At 47.7% G+C, this 17,072-nt stretch overlaps 1 protein-coding gene across 5 annotated transcripts in view; it reads left to right on the top strand.

The window, feature by feature from the left end:
* DNAH9 (dynein axonemal heavy chain 9) overlaps window positions 1–17,072 on the top strand; it is a 132,753-nt gene that overhangs the window by 88,660 nt on the left and 27,021 nt on the right. For all 5 annotated transcript variants that reach the window (XM_064395318.1, XM_064395319.1, XM_064395320.1 and 2 more), the window contains 3 exons: window positions 7,192–7,385; window positions 11,272–11,420; window positions 14,329–14,456. In XM_064395318.1, the coding sequence (XP_064251388.1) occupies window positions 7,192–7,385; window positions 11,272–11,420; window positions 14,329–14,456 (471 nt within the window). The remainder of the gene's footprint in view (window positions 1–7,191; window positions 7,386–11,271; window positions 11,421–14,328; window positions 14,457–17,072) is intronic.

Raw genomic sequence — 17,072 nt, forward strand, 5'->3', positions numbered from 1 at the left:
TTATGATTTAGTTTTCCAGCTTCTTTCAAGTTCAGCACAGAGTTTCACAGAGTCTTTTGCTGTAACCTGTGGGAAGTTTGGTATTCACCTCTGGATGAAGAAAACCTGGCCAGGAGGAGGTGGTTTGTAGGGAAAGGTAATAGCTTTAATTATATCTGCTGAGAGGCCTGGGAAAATAGGCACATTTCAGGCTCTTTGGTGCTTCTTTAAAGCTGAAACAGGAATTGAATTCAAGCTAAAGGCTGAGAAGAGCTGCTCTGAGCTTGGCTTGGTTCTGTTCATCAGTCAGATGTGTGGGAGGGAATGGCACCTGTGGAGGAGCTTTGCCTGGCTCTGGAGCAGGGGAGATGTAAGCAAAGGGCACAGTCATTGCCTCGGTGCCAGCCCTGCCTCTGGGTTACTGAGCGTTAGCTGAGAGCAGGGAGGGCACAGAGTTTTGTCATTTAATTAAAGCAGTGCCTTTGCTGAGCCCCTGCTTTTGGAGCTCAGTGGAGTTGGTCATTTCAGTCCTAAGGCCTCTCATTTGCAGGGGCTTAGCAGTGATCCCTCGAGAAGGCAGAAGTGTTCTTTTGTTCCTGTAATGAGGTTTTCTGTCTCTTTTCAATTTCCTTTATTGCAGCCTGTTGTGCTGTTCTCCCTCTCTGTGTTCGCAGAGTCTGCCTCGAAAGTTTTTATTTCTGTTGGTACTCCTGAAAACATTTTCTGTGTCCATGCACAGCTGGCCATGTCTCCTGGCTTGGCTGGTGGTTTCTTCACCAGTGAACGTGTGGACACACCTTAGAGCACAGTGCTGCTGGGGCCACAGCCAGGTGCAGATGCCACTTGGGAATTCTCACTGTGTGGTTGAGTGAACACAGAATCCATGCAGAGACTGTCCTCTGGAGGGGGAGTGCTCTCTGAATTCATCTCTGAGTTGATGCTCTGTGGTGCTTTGGACCTTGTGTGAAGGCAGGCTGCCCTGTTGAGCCGTTCTGGGTCAGACAGCTCCTGCCAAGGCTCTTCTCACAGGCTGGTGTTCCAGGGGTGCAGCAGAGCCCGGGTGTGTCACAGACCACCTGAGCATCCCCTGGGCCAGCTGGGCTCTTCTCCAGCTCCCCACTGCTGGGGGATGGAGCCACTGGCTGTGCCCTCGTGGTCTTCAAAACCAAAACATTTTGGTTTTGGCCCAAACCAGGAGGAGAGGGCTGTTCTGATGTTGTTCCTTGGGACTCCAGGATGCCAGGTTCTCCCAGCTCCAGCTCCTCCACGTTGCCCTGTGGCTCCCCGTGGGGCACGTGGCTGTCCCCGTGTCCGGCTGTTCCCAAGAGCCTGGGCTGGCTCCTGGGAGCTGGAAATGTGCATTTCCCCAGCCTGATTTCCTTTGTGATATTTCCTGCAGTGCCTCTTCAGTGCTGAATGCAGATGTGTCCCACGGGATAAGTGCAGCGAGTTAGTGCACAGCAGGAGTACACCTGGCCAGCCTGGATTACTTCTTATCCCAATCATCTCCCTCATCTTTTTCTGAAGAGGAAGAATTTTCATTATGTAGATATGAAAACGCCACTGAAAGGGCATTGTTTAATAAATGTGATGTTGAATAATGAGCTCTAAATACTGAATTCAGCTTTCGAGGAGGAGAACAGCCCTAGACAAAGTCGTATATTAACTCCATATTTATAATTTTGCAGAATGCAGATGATAAGATTGCGTATGTGGCTTATGAGATAAAATACCGAATCATATATTTTGCATTTAAGAAAACTGGAATTTTTTTTGGACAAAAGAACAAAAATCTCTCTTCCAACTTTCACTTCTTGCACTTTTTAGATGAGGAAATTTTTCATTCTGCTCCAAGATTCATTGTGGCACAATCTGCTGCATACATTGTGCTCTCTGTGCATATGCAATGTCCTTTGATCAGGCTGGTCAGACAGGAAAGGCTCACAGCTCACAGCTTCCCTCCTACATTCAGAATTATTATTATGCCAGAAAATCATAGTCTTAATTAAATATCTTCCATTAACTCAGTTCTTCAGATGTACAGCCTTTTAGAGCATCTTTGATAGAAAACATTGATTGTGACACTTCAATGGGCATTTATCTGCTCTCATCTAGAAGTTTCCTAAGGACATTCTTCTGTCCTCTGTATCAAGTCTCAGAGAAATATTCCCAATGTCTCACAGAAATGCTACTTGAGAAGGTTTTACCTTTTTTTTTCCCCCTTTTCTTTTCTAACCTGCTGGCTAACGATCTGATGCTTATCTGAAATATGGCAGAGATTGTGATCGCATCAAATATTTAAGGACGCACTTTGTCGGTTTGATTGCAGAGTGGAAATTGAGTTTTCCTGGATGCTCTAAGCCTCTGTCTTTCCCTCTCAATCCTCCCTGACACAAAGCCTGCTGTCAGCTGAGCATTTGCAGTATAAAAGCCTCTTCACCCTCTAAATGGGAGGAAAGGGAAATAATGGCTCATCCTGCCCTTGGGTCACAGCAACCCCAGGCTGGGCAGAGGGGCTGCAAAACTGGGAGAGGCCCTGGGGGTGCTGGAGACAGAGGCTGGACATGAATCCAGGTGTGCTCAGGTGGGAAAGGGGCCAGTGGCACCTGGGCTGTGGCAGCAGGGCCAGGACAGTGCCTGTCCCCTGTGCTGGCACTGCCGGGGCACCTCCAGTGCTGGGGACAGCTCTGGGACACTCAGGACAGGAAGGACATTGAGGGGTTGGAATGTGTCCAGGGTAGGGAACAGAGCTGGGGAAGGGGCTGGAGCAGCTGAGGGAGCTGGGAAAGGGGCTCAGTCTGGAGAAAAGGAGGCTCAGGGGGGACCCTGTGGCTCTGCACAGTTCCTGACAGGAGGGGACAGCCAGGGGGAAGCTCTGCTCCCAGGGAACAGGGACAGGAGGAGAGGGAACGGCCATGTGGATGTGGCATTTGAGGACCTGGTGATCTTAGAGGTCTGTTTTAACCAAAACAATTCTCTGATTCAGTGCTGAATAACCTGCTGGAGCTCCTCACTGTGTGACAGAGCCCTGTCCCTGTCTGCTTTCTCTGGCTGTGGTGGTTCACATGAGGAGCTGTGGAGACTGCAGACCCAGTGCTCAGCTCAGCTCTGACTGCCAGTGACCTCTGGAACCCTGGGGTAAAACCAGAGCTTTCCCTGGGTTGGGGAACGTGAGATGGCCTTTTTTGGAGGCTCTCGTGGCCTGTGTTTGGTTTCCACGATGTGAGCACAGAGCATCAGTGGAGCCCAGTACCCAACAGGATCTTGGGGCCACCCTCTGCCCTTCACTCACCTGAAAACACAACTGTGAGAAGAGACTGAGGAGAGGGAAAGGGGAAGAGTTCTGTCTGGGGACCTCAAGATTGAGAAGCTAGGAGGGTCTGATCTCCAAGAGTGTCCTCTGTAAGGGAAAAAGCAGTTGGCTCCCTGTGTCAGTAAAGAGAAGCAATACACAGGAAATACAGCAGGCAGTGGGACCTTGAGAGATTTCCAGCAGGGGACACCTGGAACAGGTGACTTCTTGCAGACAATGGGACATCTTTTCTCTTTTAATTCTGCTGTGTGTTGGCCCATCTGGGATTTATAACAAGCAAATCCAGGGAAGTTTTGTGAAATCCACAAGTACCACCTTTCAGCTGCCCTCAGGGACCCATGCCCAGCTTCTGGTTCTGGCTGTGTGTCCCTGATTGCTGAGAGGCATCCAAAAGTGAAGAGGAAAGATGGAAAGCAAGGCTTGGGAGAACAGCCTGACTTTGCAAGGCCCGTTCTCAAACCCACTTGAACAACCTTTTTAGAAAATGTGGAGAAAATGTCAACATGAGCCCATCTGGGAAACATCTCAGGCAAAATGAGGAAAACATGGTGGGTGGCTGTAAGCAATGAGAATACAAAGATTGTGACTAAGTCTCATTTCTGTTACTGCCCTTTCCCATCAAGTGGAGCTCGCTCTAAGTATGCACTGGTAGGAAGGAGATGAGTGCTGAATCCATTGTCCTCCAATTTATTATTTTTCACTGGAAGTTTTCCGAGGAAAGGTGCTGAGATCTCATCCATCGCTCATCAGACTGCTTGTGGTGTCCACCCTGCATGTTGTGATGCCCTGGGACCCTGCAGACAGACAGGGTGGGTTTGTACAGTGATGTGGTGAGGGTCTGCACACCTTCTGTCCCCATTAAAATGTGGAAGCAGCAAGGAGGAGTTCAAAGGGACACAGGGGCATGCAGTGCCTTGAGCTTGTCAGTCAGCTTTTATGAAAGAAATAAGGAGGGTTAAAATAACATTTTTGTGTTGAAAGTTGATTGAAGCTTGGCAAACCCCATCAAATCTTTATTTTCACCTTGGTAGAGATTTTTGTTATGAGTTAAATTATTCAGGTAGGGCGGCTAAACAGAAAATAACACCTTCAGTGTATGAATAATACAACCCAAAACCGAGGATGGGAGAGATTGTAAATAATCCATCATCTGCTACATTAATTCCTCTAGTTAACAGTAGTATTTAAATGGAGCAATTCATCTGCCTGTACGTCTTTTTCCTGAGTGATCCAATCTATCAATTGAAGCCAGGTGCAGCTCTGGCTTTGCCATTTTTCCAGGAGCTGTCATTTTCCAGCTGTGGGGATGCTGGTTTTCCTAAAGACTCCTGGGCCAGCTGCAGAAAATGAAAGAAAGGAATTATGAATGTTAACTGAAACGTGCCCATGGACAGTGTAAGACCTTTACAAAGTGCTTGGGGGATCACAGAATTGTAGAGTTGTTAAGGTTGGAAAAGATCTTCAAGATCCTGGAGTCCAACCTTCTTCTGAATCCCACCATGGTCACCAAACCCCACCACAAAATTCACCTACGAGCCACTCCAAACCCCTCAAGCCCACCAAGGACCTCTGTGGATCTCTGCTTAAAAACTGTGTAATTCAATTCATAAGTTCCACAGCTCCTTAATTCTGCAAGTGCTATAGTGACTAATCATCAGGATTTAATCATCTCACCAATTATTAAAACTGGAAGAATATTAAATATAATTTCTTTCCAGTGTTGTCAGGTTGTGTGATTTTTATAGAGACATGTTTGATGTTCACTGTGTTCCCTACAGAATGTAATCTTTTTAAGCAGAGGCACAGGTTTTTTAAAAGACAAACAAGATATGTTAGTTAAAACTGAAAGCAAAAACCAGATATAACCTGAAGCCTCAAATGGTAGTGATAGCTTTTATGAAAACCCTCAAATTCCTTTATTTTGATTTCCTTCTGTATTTTAAAATGCAGTCCCATGGCTGCTGGGGAGGTGGTTACAGACTGGGTGTTAGGAGTGTTCTGGCAGCTCTGCCTTTACTGGTGCTCCAGCTCCACAGAAACGCTGCTTCTCACTGAGACCAGGAGCTGCCAGAGAAACCTGGAGTGATAAAGCAACTTATATGTGACTCACTGAACGAAAAACCACTTTCTCTCAGAAGATGGTGGATCCTCTCCCTCACACAGTGCGAAGAGCCCTGTTTTGCTGGAAAAGTCTCATTTTGAGATATAAACTCAAGCCCCTCCTGTTTCCAGCCACCGGAGGTGATCACAGGGCTGCAAAGACAAGAGCTTCAGTCCTCCAGCCCTTTGGATCATTTTCTATTTTGACCAATATTTTTTGTCTCCCTCAATTTCCATGACAACTCTAAGTGACAGAAGTGCTTTTCATTGTGTGGACAGAAATAGATAACCCTGCACAGGTTGATGTGCAGTTCCCATCTGCTGCCCCAAAGAACCACTCCTGCCTGGGAACAGGGATCCTTTGGTGATGGGCTGAGTTTCCTGGAAAGATTCACAACAGGGGTATTGAAAAGCAATTAATATTCACAGAAAGATTACTGATCGACAGACCTTTCACTCCAGTGGCTTTTAAATGGAAGCATCCCCCATCAATACTATCACTCCTAATAAATGCTGTTAATATTGTTGACTAATGACAATTTTATTGTTTATTTATATAATACAGAGGTTTTGTTTGCAATTAGAGCTTTCATGATTCTACAATGTGTTGTTCAGGGAGAGAGGGAGACCATCATTCCTGATTACATGTCTGTCATTTAGTCAGGAAAAAGCAATTTTTCAGAGTCTCCCTTGTTAACATCAGCCAAGAGACTTCTCAAAGCAGCAGCAGCCAAAGTTCTGAAGTGATATTTTAAGTAAATCACGTCAAAAGTCAACAGTGAGAAGATGTTTTATATAAGCACTTGCACTGAGAATTCCCTGAATTCAACATTTGCCATTGTGTTCCACTCAGCCATGAGAGGTGCACTGAATACATTTACTGCTGCAAGGCCCAGGGCTTGGCAGGTCAGAACTTGTGGCATCATTCCTGGGAACTTCAGTTTCTCATGTTCAGTGCTCTGGTTTCTGGTTTTTCACAGAAATCAGGGTAGGGCGCTGAATTTGGAGCAAGTCCTTCTGTCGCTGACATTTCTCCTTGTTAGTGCAAATCCACACATGGAAACAACAGCTGCTGGATCACTCCTGTGCTCACAGTCTCCATGGAATTCTCTGGATCCCTGGGAGTTTGGCATGGGGATGATGCCTGGAGAGGCTCCTGGAACAGAGGCTGGAGAGAGTTACAGGAACAAAGCAGAGATTTATTAAAAGGCCTCAAAGGATCCACCTTGGGCAGTGCAAGAGCCCAGCCAGGGCTGCACCCAAGATGGACCCAGGATGGACTCAGAGGCACGAGTTCTCACACTTTGATCAGTTCTGGTCCATTCCCACCTTGGGTTCACTGTCCAGTTGCAGCTGCAGGTGATGCAGTCCCACCCTCCCAGGTTGCTCTCCTCCATCCCCTGCTGTTTGCACTTTTTGGGTGTCTTGGTTGTGGGGATGGAAAAGGATTGTTTTGCATGACTGAGCTGTGAGGAGAACTTGCTGTTTTATATGGAATTCAGAGTTCTGTGCCAATGCAATGCAGAGTCTGGAAAGCATGAAAGCTTCAAACAGGTGTGGAGAATTCTTCCCTTTTTGGGTAATGAACAGAGCGGGCTGGTTGATGCCAAAATCTTTCATCCTTCCCTGGGCTGAACCTTCCAAGGAGAATGGACAAAATCTGCTCCTGATGGGTTTCTGGCTGTGGCTCCCAGGCTCCAGCTCCCTGGTGGAGCAAAACACGAGGAGTCAGCAGAGTTATAAAAATGGTCCAGAGGCACACAGGATTGTTCTCCCTGACCTCCCTTGAACTTTTCCAGGCTCTCTCATCCATGGAGGAATTCAGAAACCTGGACCGGGACATTGAAGGGTCTGCGAAACGGTGGAAGAAGTTTGTTGAGTCTGAGTGTCCTGAGAAGGAGAGGTTCCCCCAGGACTGGAAGAACAAGTCAGCCCTGCAGCGCCTGTGCATCCTGCGCGCCCTGCGGCCCGACCGTGTGCCCTGCGCCGTCAGGTGGGCCTGGGGCAGCTCTGGGCTGGGCTGGGTGGGCAGCAGGAGCACTTCAGGGGTGTGCTGGCATTTGGGAATGTCAGAACATTTTTAGGGTGTGAGTTCTGCAGCGTGGTTTCCTATCAGAGGTCTTGGATGAACCCAGTGAGGGTGGGAGGCACCAGCACAGGGTGCCCAGAGCAGCTGGGTGCCCCTGGATCCCTGGCAGTGCCCAAGGCTGTGTCTGGTGCCCCATGTGTGGAGGCATGAATCTTGACTCCATGTTTCAGAAGGCTGTTTTATTATATTATGATATATTTTATCATAATATAATAATTTATTAAAATACTACATTAAAACTATACTAAAAGAATAGAGAGAAAAGGATTCATCAGATGGCTGGAAAGAACAGGAGTGGAATGCATAACAAAATCCTGTGACTGCTCACAGCCTCCACACAGGTGGCTGTGGTTGGTCATCAAGTGAAAACAATCCACATGGACTAATCTAAGATGCACCTGTTGGTAAACAATGTCCAGAGCACATTCCACAGCCATCAGATAGTTATTGTTTACATTTCTTTCCTGAGGCTTCTCAGCTAGGAGAAAAATCCTAGCAACGGATTTTTCATAAAATATCATGGTGACACAAGGCCAGGCTGGACACTGGGACTGGGAGCAGCCTGGGACAGTGGGAGGTGTCCCTACCCATGGGATGATCTTTAAGATCCCTTCCAACCCAAGCCATTTTGTGATTCATTGATCTCTGAACCCTGCAAAACAACCAAGAAGTGGGATTTAAGTGGAATTTCTTGCTTAGTGGGATCCAGCCTCCTTGTCATTACCAGGGATGGAGCAGAGTAACCAGGGTGAGGGGCAAGCCTGCCAAGTCAGAAAAGAGCATCACCACAGAGGTGTTACACATCTGCTGCAGTCTGAGCTCAGGAATATCTATTTTAGCTACTAGATCAGTTTGGGCTTCTTCTCAGACACCAGAATAGGAGTAGAAGTAAAAAAAAGTCTTATAGAGGTTTTCTCTCTTTTTTTTTTTTTTTTTTTCCTGTAAAATGAAAAATTTATGTGCTGCTGATTCTGAAAGTTGTAGTGGTAAATTATGCAGTGAAGGTAACTGGGCAAGGCTAAACCTCCTGAAATTATGCAGAAGCAACCTCCTTGTTCCAGGACAAGATAAAGGTCTTTCACTCCACGAGGACTTGGTTTTCCCTTCTCTGGCCAATGTTTTGGCATTGCTGGGATGTCTCTCATGCTCCTGTTTCTCCAGTAGTTTATATTCCTGCACCACCTGATGTGCACACAGCAGGGTGTTTTACTCAGTATATGAACTACATCTGTTTGTGCTTCAGGGTTCACAGAAAAACACAGACAAGACTGAGTGAATCTCCCTGTGGTCACTGGTATTATTTTTTTATTACAATAAATACTACAGTTTATCATAATACTGATGTTAATCCACCTCTTTTCATTTCTTACTCTTATGGCTGGATTCTCCATGTGTCTCTCAGCTGAAAATATTGGTTTTCCTGTTGTTGTTTAGCTTGAGTAAAATAAGCTCTTGGAATTTTAGGTGCATTTATGCAACTATAATTCATTTCTTTCTTACTGACTTGGCTCAGAAATAACAGGAGCATCAAATTTCAGCCCCTTTCCTGTCTCTTTTATGAAAAGGGAATCCAAGTTCAAAAGCTTGGCTGGATATTTTTAGGGTATTAAGGGTATCAAGTGGGTACATCAAGCTTTTCTTTTGCACAGAAGTGTTTAAATGTGGCTTTGTATTGTTTTGTTTTGTTTTGTTTCTTATCTTGAAGTGCAAACAGTAACAGTTCAGTGAGCCTTCCCCAGGACTCTGGGGACTCTTCTTGAAATACAACTCAGTTATCAATATCTCAGTGTGCCAGCATGGAACACCTCACTGGTGACCATGGACATCATGACCAGTCCAGACCAGTGCACCTCTCTGGGGGCCCTGATCAGTCCATGGCTGCATTTTAGGAGTAATATAATATATGATATATCAAATATATACATCATAAATATAGAAATATATAATATTTTTAAGAGTAATAGCCCAGCCACAGGTGGCATGGGGGATTTTAGGTGCCCTGGAATATCCCAACCTCATTTCCAGCTGCTGTTCAGAAATCTCTAAGCCCCTTTGTGTCCCACCTCATGTGTCCCTGCTCCATGATGATGGTGTAGGATTTCTTTGGGATTTAAGATGATCCAAGCCTGTACAGGCCCTGGGAAGCTGGGGGCTCCAGCCACCCTTCCTATCAGATCCCTGGGGATGTTTGCCCAGTCTGGTTCATTCCCTAGGGCTAAGGAGCATCAGGAGAAGCCCCTGACTCTCTCCTTAGAGCTTCAGGGCCAGCAGTGCACCAACAAATGTGATTTCCTGAGAAAGGATTATCCCCTGTAAATCTCTTTTCTCCTTCAATCTTATTGAAGAACATCAGCAAAAGGCTTCTTGTAGCACCTTGTGTTTCTGAGTCCCCAAGGCACTGTTTCAGAGCTGAGATGTGACATAAAACAAGAGTTTTGTGACCTTAAATCTGATGAACTTGGTTGAATTTGGCGACCTGGGCCTTTCCAGCAGCAAGTTACCAAATCTTGACCCTGAACAGAAAAATCTGCTTGAAGGAGAGATACTAAAAATGTGGAAGCTTTTTTTTTTTTTTTAATTGCAATCCTTTAGGCATTTCTATTCCAGCTGCCTTTCACCAGTCCTTGAAGGAGGTTCTCAGCTCTCTTAGAAAGAATTTGGCTGCCTTCAAAAGGCCTGAGTAATCCATCTGAGCTGCAGCAGCGTTCCTGGGGTTTGAATATAACATTGCTACCTTTGAATCAGTGTTCAGTGTCTCTCTTTCTGTAAAGCACTGATGTCAGGAGCTCACCCTGGGGGAATCCAGCCAGAACATTCTCCACGCACCGCGCTCTGTTCCAGCAGCTGCTGGGGAGCTGAGGAAGCTGTGAGCTTTCCCTGTTCACTCCTTTGTATTTTTCCTTGTCACTCTCACGCTAAGGCTCCACGCTCCAGACATTCTTCGAGCTCTTCCCTTTCAGCTTTGCAGATCAAAGCAATTGTGTAAATCATCTGGACTTTGTGTGGATCGCTGCTTCCTCTGCACGGCTGCTTGGGCTGCACAACACGTGGCTGGTTCTTGTGTCTTGTGCCTTAACTCATTTCTTTCCTCCTGAGATTCCTGAGTCAGAGTCGAGCCAGTGCTTGTGCTGTGCTTCTGAATGCAGCTCCCACTGCTCTCCCTTCCTGCTTCCCTGTGTTTGTCAGGAGCTGCTGTCTCCTGTGGCATCCCAGCCCTGTACAGAGTGCCAGGCATTGCTGCTGAGGGACAGCCCTGCAAGCCCAGCCTACAGATCCTCTCCACAACTATTTCCTGCTCATTTTCCTAATTGCAGTTTCTAAATCATCTGAAGGGTCAAAAGTATGAGGAGAGGCTGATGGAGCTGGGAAGGGGCTCAGCCTGGAGAAAAGGAGGCTCAGGAGGAACTTCTGGCTCTGCACAACTCCTGACAGGAGGGGACAGCCAGGGGAGTCGGGCTGTGCTCAAGGGAACAGGGACAGGACCAGAGAAAACAGCCCCAAACTGCACCAGGAGAGGTTTAGATTGAATATTAGGGGAAACTTTTCCAGTTGAAGGGTTAACAAACCCTGGCACCACCCCTGGAAGTGCTCAAAATATCTGCGGATGGGACACTTGAGGCCACAGTTAATGGTGAACACAGTGGTGCTTGACAATGGTCACACTAGATAACCTTGGGACTCTTCTCAGACATTAACAATTCTGGGATTCCATCATAATTAATAGACTATTTGCAGGGGAATCTGCATTTTCTGAACAAAGTGGCAATTGATTTTTTTTTCTCTCTGGCAGAGATTTTGTAGAAGAAAAGCTGGGCAGCAAATACGTGGTGGGGAGATCCCTGGATTTTGCCACGACCTTTGAGGAATCAGGGCCTGCCACCCCGATGTTTTTTATCCTGTCCCCAGGAGTGGACCCACTGAAGGATGTGGAGAAGCATGGTAAATCAATCCTGTCTCCAGGCACACCACAGCATTGCTATTTATCTGCTGCATTATTATCTTAGCACGACATGCCTGTTTTGTTTGGGCTTTTTTTTCCTCATCTCTTTGTAGATAATGAAGTAATTTGTTAAAAATAGATAATTGTGTGAGGATGCGATGGGATTTTGCTTTGGTTTTATTGTTTTCCTTAAAGTTTTCTGGATTTTCATCTGAAGTTTAAATTAAACTTGTCTCTTTCCTGCACTGCCTGGTTCACATTGTTCACAGTGCAGGGATCTCCAAGCTGGGTTTGTGCACAACCTGTAATTTACGTCAGAGATATCTCAGATGCTCGTTGCCAAGAAAGGTTGAGCCAGAGGACCCTTGAGGTCCCTTCCAACCTGCTATTCTTTGATTTTATGATCACTAAAAATAAGCAGCAGCTCCCTGTAACAGATTGCTGCTTTATGGCAAAGTTTCCAGGTTTCCTGCCATCCCTCCTGAGCTGATCTCCGTGTGGATGATCAGCTGTGGAGCTGTCAGCTGGCTCCGAAGGCAAGGAGATGCCTTCTGTGAGATGCCTCCCTTGAGAGGGCACTGATGTCCCTGTGCCCCAGTGGCTGCAGCCACTCTGCTCTCCAGAGCTGCCCTTGTGTTTTACTCTGGGTCTTGGCTCCACTCTGGAAAAATTCTCATTTTCAGCCAGAACGTCCCTCTGGAGCAGAGGAGTCTGATGCCCTTGGGGCTGCACAGGACAAAACATCATCCAGGCTGGCACAATGACTCGTGCATTCTTTTTCCTCTCCACAATGCACCCAAAATAATGTTTGAGTGAGCCTTTACCAACGTTGCCAGGAGCAGCTGTCAGAGCTGTTGAACTTTGCTCGTTCTGGGGAATTCTTGGGCTTAGCTTTGCATTTCAGGCTCTTTCTGCTCCCAAACCAGGTGTTATTACTGGAAATTAAAGGAACACCCCCAAAAGAAGCTCCTGTGGTGTCCCTGGCTTCCCTTTGGAGCCACCTTGGTGATCCTGTCTCTCTCTCCTTGCAATTTCCTTGTATGGGAAATGAAGCACTAAAATCAAACCATGAGTGGTTTAATTGGAATTGTAAAGATGAGCATAGCTGAGCACCTGGGGTTAGCCAGCCAGAAAAGTTACAGCAAGAAAAGGCAAAAAAGAGAAGTAATGAAATAAAATCACTGCCACAGAGCAGCTGCACTGGCCTTCCAGCTGCCTCACTGGGGTTTTGCTTGTTATTAATATTTCTCTGTCCTTCATTAGAAGTTATTAAAATGCAGGATAATTCCTGTGAATGGAAGTCAGCTTCTCACAGATGCTGTCCACCCATGGGGCCTTTCCTTGGCGTCACAGGGAGCAAACACTGCTGGGCTGGAAGGGCTTTGTGCCCTCCCTGGGTGCCCATCCCCTCCCTCCTGCAGCCAGCAAGGAGGGAGCAGGGCTGGCACTGCCAGGGCAGGCTCGCTGATACCCCTCTGCAGTGGAAATCACAAATGATATTAATTTAATACTCATCCCCTGGCTTGGGATGGTGCTCTGGCTCTGTGATTTGCCCCATCCCCTCTCCAGGCAGAGGATCTTGAAGGCAGAGGAGAAGATCAGCAGCTTTCAAAGCTGGCAGCAGCCAGAGATGGTGTGAAAGAGAGCTGGGAAGCAGGACTGGGAACTCTGGAATGTGTGGGGAGCTGTATCCCAGGGGAGGCTGTGCTGAGGCTCAGCAGAGAGCTGGAGTTTGGAGTTTGTTCTCCTCGTGGCCATCTGTTCCCAGTCTTGTAGCACGAGATGGTTCCTAAGCCTTGCAAGACAAATCTTTTCCTTGTTTCTCTCTAAAACCTGCCTGCTTTTGGCAGGAATTGGGAATTCAGGGCGCACCATCTGCAGGAAGGCAAACCTGCATGCAGAGATAAGTGTGGGCAATCCCCAGGGATCAGCTGTGGGGATGAGTCCTGACTCCCTGGCTGAGCCAAACCCATCCTGGGGATGGTTGTGGGGCTGTTCCCTCCTGCAGCACAAAGTGGGTTTTTCTCCTGAGGTGCACACAGCAGGGAGAGCTGGCTGTGCTGTGAGAGGAGCAGCAGTGTGCTCTGTCTGTGGGGGACAGACTCAAAACCTGGCCAGGAGATTTGCAGCCATGAGCACGAAGAAATGATCTGAGCCACTGAGATGCTGCAGAGGGACCAGGGGAGGCTGAAGGTTCATCAGAGAGAGTGAAGGGGCAGCAGGAGCTGCCATCCCCCCTCCAGAGCAGGGCTGTGGGGTTTGGGGTTTGCCTTCAAGATGCTCTGCCTTGAGAGAGGATGGGGGCAAATCACAGAGCCAGGGCACCACCCCAAGCCAGGGGATGAAATAAATGAATATCAGTTGTGATTTCCTCTTCCCAGCACTGCAGAGTGAGCCTGCCCTGGAGGGACACTGGGATCTGTCTGGGTGGCTCCCAAACCACCCCTTCCCATGGATTTGCTGAGAAACCTGGAGGGTTTCTCTCTGCTCTCCAGCCCCAGACACCGGGGAGGCCTTACTTGAAGAAGCTCCCAGGGATTTATTTCATTCCAGCTGCCCTCTCCAAGCCCAGCTGCTGCACCAGCCTGCATTGCAGGGGCTTCTCCCCACCCAGTGTGGGTGTTCAAAGCCTGGTTAATCAGCAGGAAAAAGATTTTAATTTCTTATCACTGTAAAATGTGTTTTTACACCAGGTTGCAGGGGAATAATGTTCTTTAAACAAGAAGCACTTCGTAATAAGGTACCTTTGTGGGGATGCTGCACTGTAATTAAAAGAGTTTGGGGGAAGCTGCTGCTGTGTGAGCACTTGGGCAAGGAGTGGGTGAGAGCCAAGAGAAGTGATACCAGGAGTGTGGCAGCTCACGTGTGAGGGTTTGGTACCTGAACTCACTCCTTGTTCCCTCCCAGGGAAGAAGCTGGGCTACACCTTCAACCACAGGAACCTCCACAACGTTTCCCTTGGACAAGGCCAGGAGCTGGTGGCTGAGCAAGCTCTGGATGTGGCTGCAAAGGAGGGTCACTGGGTCATCCTTCAGGTACGGGGCTGGGGGCCAGTCCTGCCCTCCTCCCAGCCTGGTGTCCCCTCCGTGAGAGGACATGGACACGGTGTCACTGTGTGTCCCAAGCAGCCACCTCTCCCTGGGATCAGGCTCTGGCAGGTTGATTTCTCCTCCTGGAGCTGTTGGTGGGGTGTGCATGTGCAGGAATGTGTTCCACACTTCTCTGTGCCTTTGTTTGCTCCGTGGCTGAAGGAAGATCTCTGTTCTGAGAGGTCCTGGACTCGTCCTCTGCCCCTCAGAGAGCACAGAGGGAGCTCTGCCATGGGGCTGGCTCCCTGTGTGGTTTTTGAATAGAGAGAGACATCATTCTGTCTGCCAGAATTTTTCCTGGGGAAGGCACAGAGGGAGAAGAGAAAAACAATTCTGATCTGTACTTGCTGCTCCTGTTTGTCACACGTGGAATGTGTTATGGAGATTGTTTACAGAGAGGGATTTGTTGACTGGACACCAGTGAGGGTTGCTTGGGTTGATTGGCCAATTGGGTCAAAGCTGTGTGATGACTTTTGGGGACAGTCACAGGTTTTTCTTTAGTATCTCTTTAGTATAGTTATAATATGGTATTAGTTATAATATAGTACAGCTTAATAAAGCCATATCCTTTATTCAGCATCCCAAATCATGGGGTCAGAGCTCATTACTCCCTACCTTGGGGATGCCCTGCATCAATACCCCTGAGCATCCCACACCAGGGAAAGGCTGCCAGCTCTCATCACAGCCCCACAGAATGCCTCAGAGCCTCTGGGGTGTGGAGGGAGCTCTGCCTCTGTCAAGTGCTCTCTGGAGCACTCGTTTAGGGAGGGTTTGGGTTTGCTGATGTGCACTCGGTGATGTCAGCTCTCATTACAGGTTTTGGGAACCCCTCTGATTTCCTTGATGTGGATTATATAAACTTTCATTATCACTGAATTGTTTGCATAAAATTAGATTAAGACAAAGCTCTGAGCCGTGATTTAAGCCTGCAGGCCTGGTTATGAATTGAAATTAAATATCTCTGATATTTTGATCTTAATTTTTGCCTTTTTTTTTTTTTTTGCAAGCTCCCTCTGAGGTAAACAACACTGAGCTTCTCTAGAGCTTTTAATATACACAGGGCTGCAATCCTGGCATCTGCCTTTGAGGTGGTGCAGATGGAAATATGCAGCTTTTGGAGCCATTCAGTAATGCAGAGTGAAAAGTTATTTTCTACAACGCTGGTGTGCTGCTGTAAAGGATCTGTCAGCAGTGCCAGGCTCCATGTGCACTAACAGACAAGCACTGGGGGCCTGAAGGGTTTTTATTACATCCATTCCCAGCTTCTCTGGTGGTCAGAGCAATCAGTAAGAGGTTAGGCAGACACTGAAGGCTAAATCAGAAGAAATTCTTCCCTGTGAGGGTGGGCAGGCCCTGGCACAGGGTGCCCAGAGCAGCTGGGGCTGCCCCTGGATCCCTGGCAGTGCCCAAGGCCAGGCTGGAGCAGCCTGGGACAGTGGAAAGTGTCCCTGCCATGGAGGGGTGGGATGGGATGATTGGGTTCTGCCATCAGTCAGGGGTGGATCAGAGCAATATTTGCCATTTGGTTTATCTAGCAAGATCTTTCCTGAGAGGTTTGGTGACAAATGCCTCACAAACAGCTCCAGGAGTGTTTGTACAAGATCTGGAATGACACAGATGACTCAATTTACGAAAGTGTCACAGGATTTGTGGATCATTGCATTAATAATAAAAGAGAGGCCAGAGCAGATCTCAGGGTAATTTTACCCAGATTAATTAAACTCATTATTTGAAGGCTGTATCCCACCCACAGCACAGTTATACCCAAGCTTCCCATTTGTTTTTGAGCAGACAAAAAGCAACTGTTAGCTTTGCTTCTGTATTTTGCCATCCCCTGTCCAGCAGCTCAGCTCACGTGGAGCAGAGCTTCTCACACACACGTTCTCCAGGACAAACACCTGAGGGGCTCATCTGGGTGGCTTTTTCATGTGTGGCTCATCACTGGTCCTTGATTGGGACCAGACATAATGAGAGTCACGTTCTTGGAGCATTCAGGAGTCAGGGAATGGGGTTTGGGAGACAGCTGGGAGGGTTTTGTTGGATGACAGGAGCAGGATCACTGCTGTGCTGGGAAGAGCCACTTCCTCTCAGTCCTGTTGCCTTCTGGCACCACAGGAGGCAAAATAAAGACAAAAACACCCTGGGAGAAGTTCCTCAGCTCACTCTGAAAATGGAGATTTTCCTTAATGACTCATTTCATGAGAGAGAAGGGCAGAAAGCCACTCAATTCTTCATTTCATGGGAAGATAATCCCCCTCACCCTGGCAGAGCCTGGCCAGCAGCTCTCCGTCCCTTCAGCACTGGTGTTTTCTGTCTGGTGACTTCAGCTTTGCTGAGCTCTGGTACAGGGTGGTGACAGATGAGTGAAGCCCACAGCTAAAATTATTCCCTACAAATACAAATGGTCCAACTGCAGAACAGGAGCCCCTGAGGCAAAAGTGCAGCTCTTTAAGTGAGCATTTTTTACCTGAGGGCTGCAGAACAGCCCAGCTCAAGCCCAGCAGCTGCTCTGTTCCTGTCATTGGTGCTGAAGGGCTGAGCTTGATCTCTGAGCTCCACAAA

The sequence above is a fragment of the Passer domesticus genome, chromosome 20 (genome assembly GCF_036417665.1).
Source record: "Passer domesticus isolate bPasDom1 chromosome 20, bPasDom1.hap1, whole genome shotgun sequence".
NCBI lineage: Eukaryota > Metazoa > Chordata > Aves > Passeriformes > Passeridae > Passer > Passer domesticus.